At 44.6% G+C, this 21,651-nt stretch overlaps 1 protein-coding gene and 1 long non-coding RNA gene across 2 annotated transcripts; both read right to left on the bottom strand.

Moving 5' to 3' along the window:
• Positions 1 to 929: 929 nt before the first annotated feature.
• LOC129192695 (uncharacterized) lies at positions 930 to 21,531 on the bottom strand. Its single transcript, XM_054796976.1, has 16 exons — positions 21,352 to 21,531; positions 21,163 to 21,265; positions 20,124 to 20,152; positions 19,981 to 20,058; positions 19,795 to 19,909; positions 19,364 to 19,432; positions 19,255 to 19,283; positions 18,914 to 19,168; positions 17,555 to 17,812; positions 17,314 to 17,335; positions 17,158 to 17,221; positions 16,969 to 17,071; positions 2,181 to 2,528; positions 2,081 to 2,110; positions 1,897 to 2,003; positions 930 to 1,053 (listed from the first exon to the last, which is right to left on the bottom strand). The coding sequence occupies exons 1-16, from the start codon at positions 21,401 to 21,403 to the stop codon at positions 1,030 to 1,032; spliced, it is 1,686 nt and encodes a 561-aa protein (XP_054652951.1). The 5' UTR covers positions 21,404 to 21,531; the 3' UTR covers positions 930 to 1,029.
• On the bottom strand, positions 6,565 to 13,512 carry LOC129192441 (uncharacterized). Its single transcript, XR_008573419.1, has 5 exons — positions 10,371 to 13,512; positions 10,077 to 10,273; positions 9,610 to 9,997; positions 8,776 to 8,874; positions 6,565 to 6,975 (listed from the first exon to the last, which is right to left on the bottom strand). It is a non-coding gene; the product is annotated as an uncharacterized LOC129192441 (long non-coding RNA).
• Positions 21,532 to 21,651: the final 120 nt, after the last annotated feature.

Raw genomic sequence — 21,651 nt, 5'->3', positions numbered from 1 at the left:
AAATAAAGGATTCGTATGTTCTCTGTACGCGGCATTATGGATTATCCTAACTGATGTATTTTGCAGTACATTTAGCGAGTGAAGATTGCCTTTCTAGTGATGACCCCATATCTCCACACAGTAAGTTAGATGTGGTAACACCACAGAGCAGTAAAGAGTGTGGAGTGATCTTTGGTCAAGCACCAATGTTGCTTTATTCAACACTGAGGTATTTCTCGCCACCTTATGTTGTATATTTTTAATGTGAGATTTCCAGCTCAAATTTTCATCAATTATGATCCCCAAAAATGTATTTTCGTTCACCCTTTCAATGTCCACACCGTCAATTTGTGTTTGCTCGTGCGTGTCCTTCTGCTATTTCCAAATAGCATTATTTTAGTTTTACTTTCAAGAATAATCTGTTTTTATCAAATCATCTTTTTAATTAACTCTTGTGTGCTTTCCCCAGAACAAAAATCAGTAGTATCATCTGTAAATAATACTAACCTTAAGTCTTTTGTCACTTTACAGACGTCATGAATATACAAGTTGAACAGTTGTGGTCCCAGTATTGACCCCTGGGGTACTCCACACGTAATATTTATTCTCCAGGCTTCAGATATTGCTTCCTGTTAGCTAGGTATCTTATCTTTTGAAACAATTCAAAACTAACCGTCTGATTCCGTACCTTTCTGATTTTGTAATGAGGATATTGTGATTAATTGTATCCAAAGCTTTTGTCAGACCAATAAATACCACAGCTGCACACTTTCTGTGGTCTATTGGTTGGTTGGCAACGTACAGCAACGTATTGAATGAAGTGGTGATAACAGCTGCTGTGCCATACAGTATGTATCTGTACGTATTATCAAAGGTCTTTAATCCTCTGAAAATGTGCATGAAATCAACTGTGGTGTGTCTTTTTTTTTGAAGCAAACCAAAGCACACAGTTGGGAATGACGGAATACTTTTATTGAGCAAACGTGCAAAAAAACCCAACAAGTTACACAACGAACAACAGCGCAATCCAACAGCAAGACGGCCCCTTCGTTAGTCGCTTTTTCCCGAGGAGACCTGCAACAAACAAAACAGGGAATGGAAAATTTCCAAAATGAGAGAAGGAAAAATACACGATGCCGCTAAAGTCACACAAAACCTTTTGAAAGAGACTGAGCTGTCGTCACGCAATACATCCTCAAATCACGCCAGAGTTCAGTTGGGAAACCGTCCGAGGATTAACTTTGCACGTTTTGATTGTTCTTTGGCTTTTTCCTACGACTAAGACGGCTCAGGGTCGATAAGAGAATCATTTAAACAGGAGGTATTCTGGACTTAAGCAGGCTCGCATTCAAAGCAAAAAGACTCACTTTTTACACTTGCATGGCAGTTAACAATGTTAGGTTTGATGTATTCGTCTTTATTTGCCTTTTATTTGGTTAACATGGATTGGTTTGATTTCTTTTGTTTATTATTATTTACTTTTTGTTTGTCATCCATCCATTTTCTTAAATTGTTATTTGCGTGAGAGTGAAGCATGTTAGAAAATGAGGACTTGATGCAAATGATTCGCTTTGTCATTCAATTTTAGACTTTTTATTACCTTTTAATGCCAGCAGTGGTTAGCTTCTTTTTACACTTGCGCGACGGCAAGAACGTTAAAACTTGACGTAGAAACGTCGCCTGTACATTTAATAATTGTGTCGTCAGTAAATGACTGATTAGTATGAATAAAACATGTTGTGTTTAATAAAAAGATGCTATTTTGTTCCAACATTTGTGTTCATGTAACGTGTATGTTGTACATTTTATGTGAAGCAAATATTTGATGAAATAGAATATGTTAACAAGTTTCTCCAAAATAAAAGTCCTATTGTTGTTTTTGAAGAGAGATAGGAGGCAGCATTGGGCCCAACCAACCCGAAGCTTCCAGATCAGCAAGACGACGAAGGCGCCGTAGACGCAGCTCTTGGCGATGAGGACGGCGTAGGAGAGTTTGGCGGTCTGTGAGATCTTCAGGAAGTTTTCTGCAGCGGGACGAGAAGGTTTAGAAACCAGCGAACGCTAGCGGGGCGTGGGAAAGCGTTCAAGTGTGTGGACAGACCTCGTGTCACGGCGCCTTCCTGACTCCAGCCTGGAAGCAAGGAGAAGATGTTGATGTGGGGAAGGGAAGACGATTGCTGATGATTGGAAACGGAACCGACCTTCTCCGTTGATGGACGTCTGATAGTCGACTGTTTCGTTCCCGTTGAAAAACTTGACCACGCACGTGAAGTTTCTGTTGGGGTGGAACCACCGTCTGGCTGGGACCCTCAACCTGCTGGTGATGCTGTAGTGGTCCCCGCTCCGCAGGGCCTGGGCGTCTGTGGCCACACCCCCGCTCACCTCGTCATTGTCGACCTTCCACACCACGCTGACGTGGTCCGGATAGAAGCCCGTGGCCACGCACACTAAAGTCTTCTTCTTCTCCGTGGCGTTCTTCTGGTTGGTGCACTCGTGTGGAGAAGGTTTGAGCAAGGTCACTTTCGGTGGCGTGATTTTCAGGTTAGGTTCTTAGGTTCGGAGAAAACACAGAAAGGATTCATCGTAACCTGCAAGCGCTTTGTCGAACATCAGCTTCCCTTCACATTTCTACAAGAGGCAGACAAACTAAACAAAACAAACTCAACTTTGACAAGACAATTCAACAAACCTCAAGTATGCCCTTTTTTTAATTATTTTTTTTTAACGACTATTTAGCCTTCAACAAACCGAACGTACATGTTTTTGAAAACACTGAAGTCAATTTTGACCTTTTAGCAAAAATCTTTGGAAACCTTTGTTCATGATATTGAGTCTCGAACATTTTTCCGTAAAAATCGAGTACGTTTCGATCTGGAATGAAGCAAACGTGCATGTTTTCATAGAAACTGAAGTCACCTGGCTGGACACCAGTCTAGGGAGTACCCCATCTCCCGCCCACTGTGAGCTGGCATAGGCTCCATCCATCTAGAGCTGCAACAATGAATCCATTAATCAACAGTTAATCGATTACCCAATTAGTCAACAACTATTTGGTTAATCTATTAATTTTTTGATTTAAATATTTTTACATTTCCTTAGTCATCCATGAAAGCAGACCTAATGTCTTTTGTCTTTTAGCCAAAACAAGACTTTCACACGGAGTGATGGGCATTTTTGCCTCTTTTCTGGTAATTTGCGGACCCAACCACTAACTGTAGATGTTTGCTTGGTCCATCTGTGGCCTAAGCGATGACTCCATCAACTGAAACAACAAGCTTCTGGTTAATCGACTAAGTAAATGATCACGATTGTATTTTTGTGCACATTTATTGTTTTACTGAAGCTATTTGGCAAACATTCAGATTGTTTTATTATTTAACATCATTTTAAGAGAATATTCAAGTGGCAACCTGGGTTTGTGCACTTAATTGCTCTGTCCAAGCAAATCTTCTATTTCTGAATCAAGAGGCGGAAATTAAAAATGAAAAAAAAAATCAGATTCATCGATTAATTGAAAAAAGAATTGACCGATTAATCGGTTGTTAACATAATCGTTAGTTGCATCTTACCCGTGAGATGAGGACAATGAGGACAAGCGGTATAGGAAACGGATGGATGGAGACAATTTCCGACCTAAAGTGAAAAACATCTTTTGGGAAACTTTGTCGAGGATTTTGACCAGGGGTTTCCTAACCTTTTCCACCGAGGGCAGCATACAGAAAAATCTAAGCATGTGTGGGGCCAATTAGTAATTTGTATTCATTTTTTTCAAAAGGCGAAAAAATGATATTTTTAAAGGCAAGGCTCCGTGTTATTAATGATATATTCTATTAAATATACTTGTATTTATATCAGCATTTTATCGGGCCAACATTAAACGAGCTGCGGGCCACAAAGGGCCCCAGGCCGCAGTTTGGACACCCACGATTTATCGTCTTTAGCAAACATGATGTACATATTTTCCAAGTCAGTGTCATCAGTGAACTTTTCATGCGTTTTTATAGAAATCCTAGACAAGAAGTTAGTCTTTTCTCAACGTAAGGATTTTTCGTAACCATCGAAGGCTATTTCATTTCGCCGCCAGCTGATGACTGACCATGACTGTAAACAACGAAGGCAATTCAATTGTCACGTTTCCCAAACGTTGTTTGCCCGCCATAAATCACGTCCACGGTGTAAACATCAGAGATAGACTTTTCAGCAAACTCAACGTGCGCACTTTCCTGCGCACGTTTTCCTAAAGACCGAAGAGAATTCAGTCGTCAATAAGGTCAAAGAACATGTTCTCTTAAAAATGAAAGACGATTCAGTCTTTCATTTTTTCATCTCACTTGATAGAATATTCATTCATTCCTTTTCCATGCTGCTTAATCCTCACTAGGGTCGTGGGGGTATGCTGGAGCCTATCCCAGCTGACTTTGGGCGACTTTGGGTACGCCCTGGACTGGTCGGCAGCCGATGGCAGGGCACACATAGACAAACAACCGTTCACGCTCGCATTCATACAACTGAGCCATCAATTAACCGGAAAAACCCAAAACCAACATGCACATGCACATATACACACAATGCTATCAAGAAACAATATTTAGCGACTCGCATTAATGCTACATCAAAGAATACAGTGCAACACTTTGTACTGGTTGACCACACATTAACCAGAAACAAAGAAGTCAGTCAGCATCGAAGCTCGCAACGTCCGGGACATTATGTCCCGAAGAAGACGTTGTCTCGCAGCTGCAAAGCTCCAAGAGCAGATAAGAGCATCTGATGGAAAAAAAAGCAATCAACTGGGCTGAGAGCCAAATGTTTCATTGCTGCTTCGGAGGGAAAACTTCAACAAGAAGTATTTCTACTTACACGAGCAGGAACTTTTACAATCCATTCCGTCAAATAAAATATTTAAAAAACTCCACTTTTATACATCACTTCAAGCAAGCTTGTTCAACCAGCTTGTTCTGGTGTCTCACCTAGAACTGTTAACCGTGTTCCTGCACCGAAGAAAGCTTCAGCGTAGTTACTCACAGTGCTGTTGTCTCGTACCCCTAACACACCCCTAACAGTCTACTTTCTCAACTTTAACTCAATTGAAAACAGTTTTCTTTAAAGGCTTTCGCTTTTAATTCCACGTAAAACAGTTTTCTCTGCATCTTTTCAATTCTTTGTTGGTTTATTCTTGCGTCTTACCTAGAACTGTTAACCTTGTTCCTGCGGCAAAGAAAGCTTCGGAGTAAGTAGTCACAGTGCAGTTGTCTCGTGCATCAAATATTTCAACTTTTGTTTTTTTCTTTACCGTAATTTTAATTCTATGATGGAGTATTTTCTTTCAAAGTCTTTTTCTTTGATTTCTGGTGTCTTACCTAGGACTGTTAACTTTGTTCCTGCGGCAAAGAACACTTCAGAGCTGTACTGTAAGTAAGCACAGTGCTGTTTTCTCGTACCCTGAACAGCGCTACTCTATGTTCCCAACTTTAACCCCATTGAAAACAGTTTTCTTTAAAGGCTCTGGAAGCTTTTAATTCCTTCCACTCGTTCTACTGTCTTACCTAGAACTGTTAACTTTGTTCCTGCGCCAAAGAAAGCTCTGTCGTAAGCGTCCAGTGTGGTTGCCTCGTGCATCAAACCATACTTAACTCCACTAAAAGCAGTTTTATTCTAAGACTCTGGGAGCATTTACATTTATTACACTGGCTTACTCTGGTGTCTTACCTAGAACTGTTAACCGTGTTCCTGCACCGAAGTAAACTTCAGAAGAACTGTAAGTGTCACAGTGCAGGTGTCTCGTACCCCAAACACCCCAGAACGACTATTATATCATTATTCCCAACTTCAGTGTGATCTCTCTGGACTGTTTTCAATTCCTTACATTGACTTGTTAACTTGTTGTGGTGTAAACCGTGTTCCTGCACCAAAGCAAACAAAGTCAGTGTAGTCTTACCCACCAAGTGTCAGCAGCTCAACATAAAACAGAAATACCAGAAAAGCATCCTCACCCAAAACACTTATCTTTGTTCCCTTCCCAAAGAAGACCTCGTAGTTGACACAGTGCGCCCACGCTCAACACAAACGACTTATTCACCCAAAACCGTCACTTTGGTCCTTGTCCGAAGTAAGCAGGCTGTCCGTAGTTCCCAGTGTTTCCACTTGGACGTAATTGTCCAAACTTTTCATGACACGTTCCCGTCTTTTGTCGCTTTCCCAAAGAGGACTTCATCTCTGTTACCATCAAAAAGTCGTTCCTATAATCCAGACTAGCATGAAAAGTCTGCAAATATTTAGTTCCTCAAGGGGAACAAAACAAACAGGCTGTGATTTGTTTGTCTATGGTGAATTCAGTGTATCCATCAGTGCTCTGCTGGTAAGTGTTGTTCCATCCCAGCAGTGCACACGGTGGATCTAATGGGATCTAATGGGAGGAGGTTTTTGTACAGCCCCTCCATTGCCTTGTATCACCGTGGCCCCCTGTCCCCACAGTGTGAACGCTCTACTCAAAAACCTGCACACGTTTTTTTCATGTTTTTCCCTCCCCACCCACCACCGTGCAGCTCCATATCTCTGCACGCATCTCCACTTCACTACAGGCTGCTATTTGTGTGGCGCTAAGAAAAGAAGCTCAGGAACAGAAGGCGGGGATGTTGCACACAATTTCACCCCTCCCAGACATTCAATATGACCTATAGCGTATAATGTAACGTAGCGTAACATAACATAGCACCGCATCATATAACCTACCATCACATCATAAAACATTGCATAGCATAGCATAACATATCATAGCATAATAGCATAACATTGCACAAGATAATTATATCAAAGGGATATCAAAGGGAGCCCCTTTGATAATTTTTTTTGCAATGACGCACGTTCCTCAGATGGCCCCTGCGCCACACTTTGGACACCCATGCCTGTTTTGCCAGGAAGGCGGGGTGTGTCCAGGCTCTGTCTTCTTGTCTCTGTAGCTGGGTTTCATTGTGGGGATTTTTACAGCTTTCAGACCTGCAGAGGTGGAGATCCACCCATCTTATATTTAATCCATCCATCCTTTTTCTATGCCGCTTATCCTAATTAGGGTCGCGGGGGTATGCTGGAGCCTATCCCAGCTGACTTCGGGCATCAGCTGACTTCGGGCATGAGGCGGGGTACACCCTGGACTCGTCGCCAGCCAATCGCAGGCTTGTATTTTAATTACCCAAGAAATGCACGACGCAGGAAACGCGTCCCGTCTTTCACTTTCACTGTAATGCGCACCCCTACTCACTAAATATTGTGATCATGTCGCTAAATTGTCAACACGGATCTCTTCTATGTATGAGGTGTGTTATGAAGCGGAGTTGGCTGCCACAGTACCAATGGGCCTCATTCACGAACATCTTCTTAAAAGTCTTCTTAAGAAGTGTACTTAAGAAGGCGCGGGTTGGAAACTGCGCCACATTCACGACACGTTCTTAAGTAGGGATAATCGTTCCACCGGTGTTCTTAGGTTGATGAATGCCAACTGCGATGCCCGTGCATGTGAGCCCTAATTTGCATAGGTCACCGCCTATTATTTCCCATACAAGGTAAAAAATGTGCCGTGCGCAACAGGCAGCTGGAGGCGGAGATGGCAACGCGCAAGGGCAAGACTGAGAAGCAGCTGGACAACAAACGAAAGAAAAACTTCAATTCTACTGAAATAGAGGTGCTTTTACAAGGAGTGAGCGAACACAAGACCACCTTATTTTCACGTGTATCCACCGGTCATCAGGCCATCCAAAAAGAGTCGGCATGGAGCACCACTGCAGGAAACATAAATGCCGTTTCCACGGAGAAACGCGCCACCGCAGAGGTTAAAAAGAAGTGGTTTGACTTAAAATAGACTCCAAAAAAAAGATCGGACTGCATCGGAGGGATCAGGAGGAAACGGGAGGTGGGCCATCAATCAGAAACCAAACCATTTCGGAAACTCTAGAAAATATTTACACAATCATGATGGAAAAATAAAGTCAAAACACATAGTTTGTGTGTGACAATGTATTTTTTCTGTGGTTACATTTGATTAGACGCTGCCTAATTAATACAGCAGCCCCGTGCTCTGGCTCAAGACGTGGCTGGGGGCGCATGTCGTTATCTGGGGGTGCTACGTGCGCAATAGACACACCACGTTTCATTGCGATGTTATTCTGATGATCCTGCACACCTGCAAGAACAGAGAGGGAAGCCTGAAGCAGGACATCAAATATTCGTGGCTTTCAGCAAATAAATCTAATGGTCCCTTTACATTCTCTCTCTGCGCAGCGCACGTCCAGCCAGGTACTTTTTTTTTTTTGATGAATTGGTATTTGAATATATATCTATCCATGGAGTATCTTTTAGTTGTTTTGATGATAATTAATTGTTGGGATAATTTATTTGCACTACATTTTTTGGGATCAGGTTACAAAATCCATCATGAGGGCGATTGCGCATTGAAAGTGCAAGCTTTGCTTGTGCGTAAGAGTCCTCCTGAGCGTTCGTGGAATTTGTTCTTAGATCTAAGAACTGTGAGTTAAGAACACGTTTCGTGAATGCCAAAAATATTCGTAAGAAGACTTTAAGAACACATTTGTGCGTAAGAACGTTTCGTGAATGAGGCCCGATGTTATTAATAAGCAAGACAACCACTTAACCCTTTATCTACCAATACATCATCACCAATACGCCTGACTTTCATTTCTGCTACTAACTTGGAACACTAATTACTAATTTACACCGGTGACAAACATTTATCTAATAACACAACAAAAACCTTAAGTTTTTAAATAAAATACATCTACTCACCAGAAATATCACTTTCTCCTCCTCGGTCAGCCTTTGTGGGCATAACAGCTCGTTGAACAGTCCATCAACCAGTCAGAACTGGGGGCCTGCAAGCTGGCCCTGAGAGGTGAATCAGAGGTCTGATTGGTTTAAAAAAAACAAAACAGCCCCCTTGCAATAGTGTGTATGTGACAGGGATCAGCACTCCTGATTCTGAAGGCCCTGGGCAGATTGATATATGGCTTTGACCAGGGGACCCAATTTGAAATACTATTGAGGAACTGATACTATTTATCTGTACTGTACAGACTGAACTCGAAACTGAAAGCAGTAAAATGCAACAAAATGGAGAGCTGTGAAGCATACAAGTGTATTCAAGAGTCGTACAATACATTTGTCCATGTTGGCACATCTGCAGTAACTCTAAAAGTGCTCCCTCCACAAGTCTGGTTCATCCTTGGGTGCAATTTCCGTTCATCTACTCAATTATCCGCAAGCATAAACGTTGTTCAGGACAGGGACAAGTTCTGTGTCCTGGAAATGAACATATTTTAGTCCGAAATGTGCGACTCAACCCCTGAACCAAAGCTGAAGTCCTTGTGAAGATGCCGGCTGACGCTGGCAAGAGTGTGTCATTATGCACAGTCAAATGATCTCGTACCTACAAGGGCTAAAAGGCCACTCTACCAAGCAGGAAGCCCAAACACTTCACCCGAGTCATACAGTTTAAAGGCCATGCTACCAAATACTACGAAAAAAAACTCGGATTGATTGCAGAATTGATGAAATACAAATCATTTTGGTAACCTTGACCCAAAACAGGAACTGTAAACTTCTGGTTTCAACTCTACATACCTTTGCAAAGCCGGCATCCGTTACATAAGACCCATCCTCCCCTAGCCGCAGTATGGACTGGGCAATGCAGGCATAACAATCCAGTTGTGAAGGCAGCTGAAGAGACCATGGACACCTGTGAAATCTGGAATGAAAAATACCCTAGCCAAAGGCCAAATCAAGAGAATATGTGGTATGAAAACATCCACCATACCGGTAGTTATCAGTGCCCTGAGTGTAATCAAAAATGGGCTATACAAATACGGAGAAGACACCAGGCAACATCACCATCTAACAATCCGTAGGAGGTAGATGAAGAGGAGGGTACCCGGAACAGAGCCTTGAGGCACGCCCAAGTGAGGTGGGTGACTGGATCTCAAGGACTTGAGCTGGATGAACTGAGTGCAGCCTGAGAGAAGAATGAAACCAAGTGAGTGTATCGGTTTGAGGATGTGAAGGTGAGCTATCCTCTCACCATCTCCACTCACATTTAAGTGGCTCCCGAAGTGCGTCACCACTGAGGGCTCTTTGTAGTTCACCCAGACGATCAACTCCAGCCAAGCGCCGGTACCACAGGATGGTGTCGTAGTTCTGGAACTCATGGTGGAAACTTAGTGTTGGTTGTTCTCTTGAAGACTCTTGTGAGGTGCCTGGAAGACGTCTTTGTCTTTGCTCAGCTTGACTCCTGAAAAGAAATTCAGGTGTCTTCAACAGCATCAAGAGGAGGTCTCTGCAGAGACATAAAAAACTTTCCACCTCAGCATGGTTACTGAGAGCATTACCTGTCATGCAGAGGACATTGGTGATGAAGACAATGAGGGATGAAGACTGAGGCTTCATGTTGAATGTGACCACCAAAAGAAGTTCTTTGTGGCGATGTGTGCCTGTGAATGAGGGGCAGGAAGTCACGCAGGAAGTCAGTTTTCCTCCATCAGCAACAAAGGAAGGGGGCGCTGTTCGATTTCTGCCTTTAGTCCCGTCCTGCGTTTCACAGCCAGTGTCCTCTGTGTTCTTCCACCTATATCTACTTAACCATCACTGTTTTGTCTCGCACCAAGTTGGCTCGTCTCCTCCCAACTGTGTCTTTGTTTCAGTCCCATCCTATGTCTCCTGGCCAATCACATCCTTGTCTTCCCCTGTCAGTCTTGTTCAAGGGCCTGTCTCACAGCCCAAGTATCTCTTGCCTTCCCTGGTGACGACACTATCTTGTTCCAAGACCCCACTTTGGAAAGGCTGACCACATCTCTATATTCCTTTATCCAACATACAGACAACTTCTTAAAAAAGCTCCCCCTGTAAGTACAGCAGTTAAAGTGTGGAATGAAGAAACTGATCAAGTACTTCAGGACTGCTTTGGCTGCACAAACTGGGATGTGTTTAAAACTGCAGCGGGGAGGGAAGATTGTACTGTTGATTTGGATGAATATGCTTCTGCTGTTACTGGCTACATTAGCACATGTATAGAGACTGTTACCACCACCAAGTATTACAGAAAATACCCTAACCAAAAACAGTGGATGAACTGTGATGTAAGGGCTAAGCTACGTGCTCGTTCGACTGCATTTGTCATGGGCACCGCTGATGACTACAAAAAGGCCACATATGACCTGAGGAGGTCCATACGAGAGGCCAAAAGACAGTACAGACAGAAGCTGGAGGGCTACTATTCCACCTCAGACCCTCGGCGCATGTGGGCGGGGCTCCAGCACATCACAGACTATCGACAGCGGAGTAGCGTAGCCACGTCCAGCCAAACCACACTTCCTGATGAGTTGAATGAGTTCTATGCCCGCTTTGACACCCAAACTCCTGACCAGCAGAGAGTGGCTGGGCTTGGGGAGCACACAGGACTCACCTCTCATGGTGACATCAGCTGACGTGCGCAGGGTTCTGAACAAAACAAACCCACGAAAAGCAGCAGGGCCAGACAACATCTCAGGACGTGCACTTCGGGTTTGCTCATCAGAGCTAGCTGATGTGCTTGCTGACATATTTAACCTGTCGCTTGCACAAGCATCTGTACCGACCTGCTTTAAGTCCACCACCATAGTGCCCGTACCCAAGAAGAGCAACGTGACCTGCTTGAATGACTATCGCCCTGTAGCACTCACTCCTATTGTTATGAAGTGCTTTGAAGGAATAGTCATGACCCACATCAAAAAGAGCATCCAGGCGGCAACTGTGGACCCTCTACAGTTTGCATATCGCCAGAACCGGTCCACGGATGATGCAGTCAACACTGCCATCCACACAGCCCTTTCTCACCTACAGGGCCAGGACACATACGTCAGAATGCTATTTATAGACTATAGCTCTGCTTTTAATACAGTCTGCCCCCACAAACTCACTAATAAGCTCCTCACACTTGGCCTGTCTCCCTCCCTCTGTAACTGGGTGTTTAACTTTCTCACAGGCAGACCCCAGTCAGAGTCCACAACCGCACATCCAGCTCAAGAATTGTGAGCACTGGGACCCCACAGGGGTGTGTGCTGAGTCCACTCCTCTACACGCTCTTCACCTACGATTGCGTGGCCTCCCAGAACAACACCAGCATCATTCAATTTGCGGATGACACTACAGTCATCGGACTGATCACTGGTGGTGTTGAAACATCATACAGAAGAGAGGTGGCGGACCTCATAGCTTTGTGTCATGATAACAATCTCCTTCTCAATACAGATAAGACTAAAGAGATGATCATCGACCCAAGAACAAGGGAAAAGGAGCCGCATAAACCCCCGTTTATTGATGAGACTGAGGTGGAGAGGGTGAAAACCTTCAAGTTCCTTGGCACACACATCAGCGAGGACCTCACCTGGTCTCACAACACCCAACAAATTCTGAAGAAGTCCCAAAGGAGACTGTACTTCCTGAGAAGACTGAGGAAATTTGGCATGTCCACCACAATCCTGAGTTGCTTCTACAGATGCACTATGGAAAGTGTCCTTACCTCCTCCATCACTGTTTGGTTACGGTAACTGTACAACACGTGATAGGAAGGCACTCCAGCGGGTGATCAAGACCTCACAGAACATTGTTGGGGCAGCCCTCCCCTCACTGCAAGACATTTATAAATCTAGAGTCCTACGAAGAACACACCTCATCAAGGACAGCACACATCCACATCACTCATTCACACTCCTACCGTCAGGCAGACGCTACAGGAGTTTGAAGTCCAGGACCACAAGGCTGGCAAACAGCTTTTACCCACAGGCCATCAGGCTCCTCAACGAAGCACTCGCACACGCCGCACGCAACACACGCACACACTCATAGCACTTTATTTATTTGTATTATTTACTTGTATTAATGTCTCTTCTGTTGTTGCTTAATTTATTGGTATATGTTTATGTGTTTATGTTTCTTATGTTCTTATTCTTTCATTTTTCTTTCTTTTCTTGGGAGAATGAACAGAATAAGATTTTCATTGCATGGTATAACTGCTGTTTTACCATGCACATGACAATAAAACTCTCTTGAATCTTGAATCTTGTCTTTTCCTTGTGTCCTCATGTTAGTGTAATACCCCCTGCCTGATGTCTTGCATCCAGCCACTCTTGGCCTCCAATGCGTCTCATCGGCTTTCCCACCGTCTCGCGGCCAATCCCCTCCTTGCCTCCCTTGTGTTCTACTTGCGTCTTAATAGTTGAATGTGTCCTGTTGGCAGTGTCACACTGTCATATTTCTCTCTGCCTTCCCTTGAGTCCTCCCACCAGTGTCTTGCGAGTTTAGTAAGTAGTAGTCCTGCTAGTCCTGTCTCACGCCCTATGATTCTGTGTTTAGCGGTCAGAACAGACCGGACAGTTCAACAAAAGCAGTTAAAGCTTGACCGTTGGCGCATGTTGAGGACGTGAGCGTTTATAAGGCCAAAAGACAACCTCAGAGGCAGGTGCTTATTGGAAAACATTACAAAGATTGTGTTGACTTTTTGTAAAGCTTGTGTCAGCGTGCTTCTCTGCACAGTAATACCAGCACAGTGCTCTGCTTGTACTCTTTGAATTCACTGAAATTTCCTAATAGACTAAAATCTTTGTACGGCGTCTGGTCCAGAGTGGCATCTTTGTAGGACAATCCTCCAACCAGCTTCATGGTTGTTTCCGAAGGAGAAACCTGGTACCAAAACATGGTTCTGTAGTCAGTGCGAATGTGGTTGCACAAGATCTGCACATTGTCGGAACTTTTTCTGACGAGCACAGGAGGGGACTGATGCACTTCCAAGCTCCAGCAGACACCTGGACAACAACAGGAGGAAGAACTAAGATGGAAACAGAAGGACAATAAACAGCAGCTCCACAGTGAAACAATTTGAATACCTGCTCAAGAAAACACGAGGAGGAAGCACATCATTTTCTCCCCATCAAACCCCAACAACGTCTGAAACGCAGATGTTGCAACGGAGCCGTCGTTTCAGCTTTTAATGTCAGCACTGACCAAACAGCACTTAGGAACATGCAGCCAGTTGGGAGGGGCCACTTGTGCTTCCAACTGTTGGACAAGAGGCGGGTTAGTCATCACTGGACCTGCAGGACGTCACTGTGGGAGAAAATGCAAATCCTAATCATTTACAGGTCGATCTGTGTTACAAGGCTATTCCTTGTGCTTCTGAATGGCTCCAATGAATTAAAAACTTACATTTGGTCCGTAAACACGAGCCTTGCTTGCCAACTAGTGAGAAGAATACACAATGTGTGGCTCATGGCAGCTACACTACACTCACTCGCTTGACTGTCTCAACCATCATTTTTATTACAAAAACAAAAGAGGCTACTGTCGGTGGCAACCGCGGCAAGACATCAGTAAACTCAACTGCAGGCAGCCGTCCTTCTCCTGACCCCACACACACAAGTCAGGAATCGACACTAACCAACACGTTCACAGTCAAATTATAAAACTATTTAGCACTACACATAACTGCCAGGTCGCTATTAAAGGATCTGCTCCCATGACAGCGACCGTAATAACTCAGCAGGGCAGTTATTTTTCAAAAATGTCTTTCATTTGTTTTCATTACTGTACTTTACATCCTTCATGTCTTCTGTGTACAGTGTGAGTGATTTAAGTGCCAATTTAAGTACGAGTTCCGACAACATGTATTTACTATGACCCAAAATGCTCCAATTAATGCCTCTTTTCAATTAACCACAATATAAGTTGCCGGGTGCGTGGTCTACAAAAGCAATTTACTGGGGTCTGTCATTACCACAAAGTAAAAAAACATGGCATTAACATACAGACCCTTTCCAAAAAATTAGAATGTCATGGAAAAGTTGTTTAATTTCCATAATTCCATTCAAAAAGTTAAACTTTCATAGATTATAGATTCAGGGCCCACAATTTAAACGATTTCAAGTGTTTATTTGTTTATTTTTACATAATTTGGGCTTCCAGCTCATTAAACCCACGAAAACAGGAATTCAAAAAATTTGAATACTGTGAAGAAATCAGCCCAAATTTTGCAGGGCATGAATGTTTTAAACTGAGTGTCACACACTAATCATCTACTAAACTCAAGTCACCTGCACAGGCTTCCCCAGGTGTCATTAAATTGCTTCAGTTTGGTTCAATTGTCTCAGTTGGGTTCAATATGGGGAAGACTGCAGACATGACAACTGGCCAGAAGACCATCATTGATACCCTCCATAGGATGGGTAAGCCACAAAGGTTCATAGCTAAGGAGGCTGCTTGTTCACAGAGTGCTGTGTCCAAGCATATCAATGGAAAGTCTAGAGGAAGGGCAAAATGTGGCAGGAGAAGATGCACCAGCAAAAGAGATGACCGTGGGCTTCAGCGGATTATCAAACAGGGAAGATTCAAGAATCTGGCAGAGATCCAGAAAGAGTGGAATGAGGCGGGAGTCACAGCTTCAAAAACCACCACATTCAGACGCATCCGGGAGATGGGCTACAACTGTCGGGTTCCTCGGGTCAAGCCACTTCTGAACCTGAGCCAACGTAGGAAGTGTCTCCACTGGGCCAAGGAGAAGGAGGACTGGACTGTTGGCCAGTGGTCCAAGGTCCTCTTTTCCGATGAAAGTAAAGTGTGCCTTTCATTTGGGAATCAAGGTCCAAGGGTTTGGAGGAAGACGGGTGAGGAACAGAACCCAAGCTGCCTGAGGTCCAGTGCGAAATATCCACAGTCCGTCATGATTTGGGGTGCAATGTCCGGTGCAGGTGTTGGTAAGCTCTGCTTTCTTAAATCCAAGGTCACCGCAACAGTCTACCAGAATGTTTTAGAGGACTTCATGATTCCTTCTGCTGAGGATCTGTATGGAGATGCAGATTTCATCTTCCAGCAGGACCTGGCCCCTGCCCATACCGCCAGAAGCACCAAAACCTGGTTTGATGCCCATGACAAACTCAGCGGACCTAAACCCCATTGAGAATCTATGGGGTATTCTCAAGAGGAAAATGAGGGGCACCAGACCCAACAACAAAGAAGAGCTGACAGCAAGCATCAAGGAAATCTGGGCTTCCATAACTCCCAGGCAATGCCACAGGCTGATTGCTTCAATGCCACGTGGCATCGAGGCAGTGATTAAGGCAAAGGGATTCCCAACCAAGTATTGAAGATTGACATATCGTTTTGAAAGTACCATATTTTGATTGATTTGATGTGATCCTAATTTCTTTCTTTTTTTCCTGCAAAAACTGAGAAGTCAATGGTGATTTCTTCACAGTATTCAAATTTTTTGAATTCCTGTTTTCGTGGGTTTTATGAGCTGGAAGCCCAAATTACGTAAAAATAAACAAATAAACACTTGAAATCGTTTAAATTGTGGGCCCTGAATCTATAATCTATGAAAGTTTAACTTTTTGAATGGAGTTATGGAAATTAAACAAATTTTCCATGACATTCTAATTTTTTGGAAAGGGTCTGTATGTGGCTGTAGGCAACCTGCTGGCATATTTTGTCGTGAACTCCACAAAATGGAAGTAGCTGCATTTGGAATGGTTAGCATCCAGCAGCTTTAACTCTGCATGTGCTTTAAAATGTTGGCACGGCTACTCAGGTATTGTATGTAACACCGTACTATTATTTAAACTGTCTCTGTGGCAACGATGCTGAAACATCTGTGGGTTGAAGCACCAGATGAACCTCCCATTCTAATATAAGAGTGCTGGGAATGGTTGGATCCAGGTGCGATTGCGGGGGTGTTATTAGGTTTATGACTTGATGAGACAGCATGGTGCTGCACCGTGGTAGCTAGCTGCACAGTAATAACGTGCACTGCTGTTCAGGCTGAGCTTTTGGATGATCAGATGGCACGTTTTGCCCTTTGTGGCGCTCCCTGTCATCTCCACGTCCACACCCTTCTCTGGTGAGGAGCTGCTGCCATACATGTACCCCAGGAGGTGCATCTGCGTGTGCACGTTCTTGTACCAGAGGATCTGGTTGTAGCTCTGCACGCTGTGAGAACAGCTGAGGGTGGCCGTCTGTCCCATTTCCTTGAACATGTCGGCGGGAGTCTGCTGGACTTTCTCTCCTGGTGAAAAGATGCAGAAGACAAAAGGCAGGCTTATTCCAGCACAAGAGATGTTATTGTACAGTAAGTGTGTGCTCCATTGTTACCTGAGAGCAGAGCAATGCTGGCAGCAATGCTGAGGAACAAGAGCACCACCATGTCTTTTTGCTCCTTTCATGTCCCAGTCATCACTTCTCTACTAGAGCTGTAGGGCACGTGGGCGGGGTCATCATGAGTGTGCTTCGTCGCCACTGTTCCATGACGTGCCGATCAGAACACTGCCTCCTTCAACAGACAAAGCAGTTGAACAGAAAGTCATTCCGTTGAGGACGTGAGCGTTCATAAAGCCAAAAGCCAACGTCTGAGGCAGGTGCTGCTTATTGGAAACCACAGATCAAACATTGTGTTGACTTTTTGTAAAGTTTGGCCCACGTTTGTGTCAGCGTGCTTCTGTGGCTGCACAGTAATAAACAGCACTGTGCTCTGCTTGTAAACGACGGATACTCAGATAGGCATTCTTTGCGTTGTTGCCACTCAAATCTCCTGATAGACCAAAATCGTCTTTGTATGGCGTCTCCAGAGTGGCGTCTTTGTAGGATAATCTTCCAACCAGTTTCATGGTTGTTTCTGAAGGAGAAACCTGGTACCACAGCATTGTTCTGTAGTCAGTGCGATCGTGGCTGCAGAAGATCTGCACATTGTCGTAACTTTTTCTGACGAGCTCAGGAGGAGACTGATGCACTTCCAAGCTCCAGCAGACACCTGGACAACAAGACAAAGATGAAAACCGAAGGACAATAAATAGCAGCTCCACTGTGAAGCACGTTGAATACCTGCCAAGGACAACACGAGGAGGAAGCACATCATTTTCTTCCCATCAAACCACAACAGCTTCTCAAACGCAGATGTTGCTACGGAGGCGTCACTTCAGCTTTTAATGTCAGCACTGACCAAACTGCACTTAGGAACATGCAGCCAGTTGGGAGGGGCCACTTGTGCTTCCAACTGTTGGACAAGAGGCGGGTTAGTCATCACTGGACCTGCAGGAAGTCACCATGGAAGAAAATGCAAATTCTATCATTGTTCTATGACCCTAAATGCTCCACTTGACACATCTATTCAATTACCCGCCATGTCTCCTGTAGTCACCGTGTGCATGGTTTCCAAAGACAAGTAACCCCACAGGAGTCTCAAATAAACATGGCATTGACATCTTGGGCTGTGGGCAACTGCCCAATTTTTTTAAATGAACCCCACAAGATGGCAGCAGCTGCACTTGAAGCATAATGAGTGTTCATACTCGTGTGAAAGTCATGCGTGTTACATTTGCCACACTGTTGACAATTCACTCCTCAGCGCTTTCAATGCTGGCTGAGCAGCAAATTGACCAAATTGACTTCAAGTAGTTATATTGTTCAGATTGCAGGTTTTGCAGTACGGACCTCACTTTGGGAAAATGGGTAACCAAAAAAGGTCCTTCCTACTGTGTCCACCCGTAGTTGGAGGCCTAGAATTGTCCAAAATTTCTAAGATGAAGAATTAAGCGTGTGAATGTTTTTGTAGGACACAACCAGTTCTGAAAATGTTGGCCATGTTCTTTTTCCCCGTTAACGCCCCCATCTTATGACATCATCAAGCACCACATGAAGGTAAGAACTGTCACCGTGCCAACGATGCTGCTGTGATGTCACAGGAGAAGACATCTGTGGGTTGAAGCACCAGATGAACCTCCCATTCTAATAGAAGAGTGCTGGGAATGGTTGGATCCAGGTGCGAGGTTGCGGGGGTGTTATTAAGTTTATGACTTGATGAGACAGCATGGTGCTGCACCGTGGTAGCTAGCTGCACAGTAATAACGTGCACTGCTGTTCAGTGTGAGCTTTTGGATCATCAGATGGCACGTTTTGCCCTCTAAGGCGCTCCCTGTCATCTCCACGTCCACACCCTTCTCTGGTGAGGAGCTGCTGGCATACATGTACCCCAGGAGGTGCATCTGCGTGTGCACGTTCTTGTACCAGAGGATCATGTTGTAGCTCTGCACGCTGTGAGAACAGCTGAGGGTGGCCGTCTGTCCCATTTCCTTGAACATGTCGGCGGGATTCTGCTGGACTTTCTCTCCTGGTGAAAAGATGCAGAAGACAAAAGGCAGGCTTATTCCAGCACAAGAGATGTTATTGTACAGTAAGTGTGTGCTCCATTGTTACCTGAGAGCAGAGCAATGCTGGCAGCAATGCTGAGGAACAAGAGCACCACCATGTCTTTTTGCTCCTTTCATGTCCCAGTCATCACTTCTCTACTAGAGCTGTAACGCACTTGGGCGGGGTCATCATGAGTGTGCTTCGTCGCCACTGTTCCATGACGTGCCGATCAGAACACTGCCTCCTTCAACAGACAAAGCAGTTGAACAGAAAGTCATTCCGTTGAGGACGTGAGCGTTCATAAAGCCAAAAGCCAACGTCTGAGGCAGGTGCTGCTTATTGGAAACCACAGATCAAACATTGTGTTGACTTTTTGTAAAGTTTGGCCCACGTTTGTGTCAGCGTGCTTCTGTGGCTGCACAGTAATAAACAGCACTGTGCTCTGCTTGTAAACGACGGATACTCAGATAGGCATTTTTTGCGTTGTTGCCACTCAAATCTCCTGATAGACCAAAAGCGTCTTTGTATGGCGCCTCCAGAGTGGCGTCTTTGTAGGATAATCTTCCAACCAGTTTCATGGTTGTTTCTGAAGGAGAAACCTGGTACCACAGCATTGTTCTGTAGTCAGTGCGATCGTGGCTGCACAAGATCTGCACATTGTCGGAACTTTTTCTGATGAGCTCAGGAGGAGACTGATGCACTTCCAAGCTCCAGCAGACACCTGGACAACAAGACAAAGATGAAAACCGAAGGACAATAAATAGCAGCTCCACTGTGAAGCACGTTGAATACCTGCCAAGGACAACACGAGGAGGAAGCACATCATTTTCTTCCCATCAAACCACAACAGCTTCTCAAACGCAGATGTTGCTACGGAGGCGTCACTTCAGCTTTTAATGTCAGCTCTGACCAAACTGCACTTAGGAACATTCAGCCAGTTGGGAGGGGCCACTTGTGCTTCCAACTGTTGGACAAGAGGCGGGTTAGTCATCACTGGACCTGCAGGAAGTCACCATGGAAGAAAATGCAAATTCTATCATTGTTCTATGACCCTAAATGCTTCACTTGACACATCTATTCAATTACCCGCCATGTCTCCTGTAGTCACCGTGTGCATGGTTTCCAAAGCAAGTAACCCCACAGGAGTCTCAAATAAACATGGCATTGACATCTTGGGCTGTGGGCAACTGCCCAATTTTTTTTAAATGAACCGCACAAGATGGCAGCAGCTGCACTTGAAGCATAATGAGTGTTCATACTCGTGTGAAAGTCATGCGTGTTACATTTGCCACACTGTTGACAATTCACTCCTCAGCGCTTTCAATGCTGGCTGAGCAGCAAATTGACCAAATTGACTTCAAGTAGTTATATTGTTCAGATTGCAGGTTTTGCAGTACGGACCTCACTTTGGGAAAATGGGTAACAAAAAAAGGACCTTCCTACAGTGTCCACCCGTAGTTGGAGGCCTAAAGTTTTCCAAAATTTCTAAGATGAAGAATTAAGAGTGTGAATGTTTTTGTAGGACACAACCAGTTCTGAAAATGTTGGCCATGTTCTTTTTCCCCGTTAACGCCCCCATCTTATGACATCATCAAGCACCACATGAAGGTAAGAACTGTCACCGTGCCAACGATGCTGCTGTGATGTCACAGGAGAAGACATCTGTGGGTTGAAGCACCAGATGAACCTCCCATTCTAATAGAAGAGTGCTGGGAATGGTTGGATCCAGGTGTGAGGTTGCGGGGGTGTTATTAGGTTTATGACTTGATGAGACAGCATGGTGCTGCACCGTGGTAGCTAGCTGCACAGTAATAACGTGCACTGCTGTTCAGGCTGAGATTTTGGATCATCAGATGGCACGTTTTGCCCTCTAAGGCGCTCCCTGTCATCTTCACGTCCACACCCTTCTCTGGTGAGGAGCTGCTGGCATACATGTACCCCAGGAGGTGCATCTGCGTGTGCATGTTCTTGTACCAGAGGATCTGGTCGTAGCTCTGCACGCTGTGAGAACAGCTGAGGGTGGCCGTCTGTCCCATTTCCTTGAACATATCGGCGGGAGTCTGCTGGACTTTCTCTCCTGGTGAAAAGATGCAGAAGACAAAAGGCAGGCTTATTCCAGCACAAGAGATGTTATTGTACAGTAAGTGTGTGCTCCATTGTTACCTGAGAGCAGAGCAATGCTGGCAGCAATGCTGAGGAACAAGAGCACCACCATGTCTTTTTACTCCTTTCATGTCCCAGTCATCACCACTTCTGTACTAAAGAGCTGTTAGCACACGTGGGCGGGGCCAGCATGATGTGAAATGCCACATGTGGCGCCCCCTATGGCTTGTGGTCATGTAATAGATATCGTTGTTTTAGACCATTACTTAAGTGCCGCCCGTATGCCTGCAAAGATGTTTCGCTTGCTGGGGGCCATGTTTGTCAATCTTGCGTAAATTTTAGTCAGGTGTTTGCCAGCCC

Source organism: Dunckerocampus dactyliophorus, chromosome 13, assembly GCF_027744805.1.
Source record: "Dunckerocampus dactyliophorus isolate RoL2022-P2 chromosome 13, RoL_Ddac_1.1, whole genome shotgun sequence".
In the NCBI taxonomy this organism is placed as follows: domain Eukaryota; kingdom Metazoa; phylum Chordata; class Actinopteri; order Syngnathiformes; family Syngnathidae; genus Dunckerocampus; species Dunckerocampus dactyliophorus.
The sequence above is the reverse complement of the archived record's forward strand: the minus strand, read 5'-3'. Positions and strand labels throughout refer to the sequence as shown.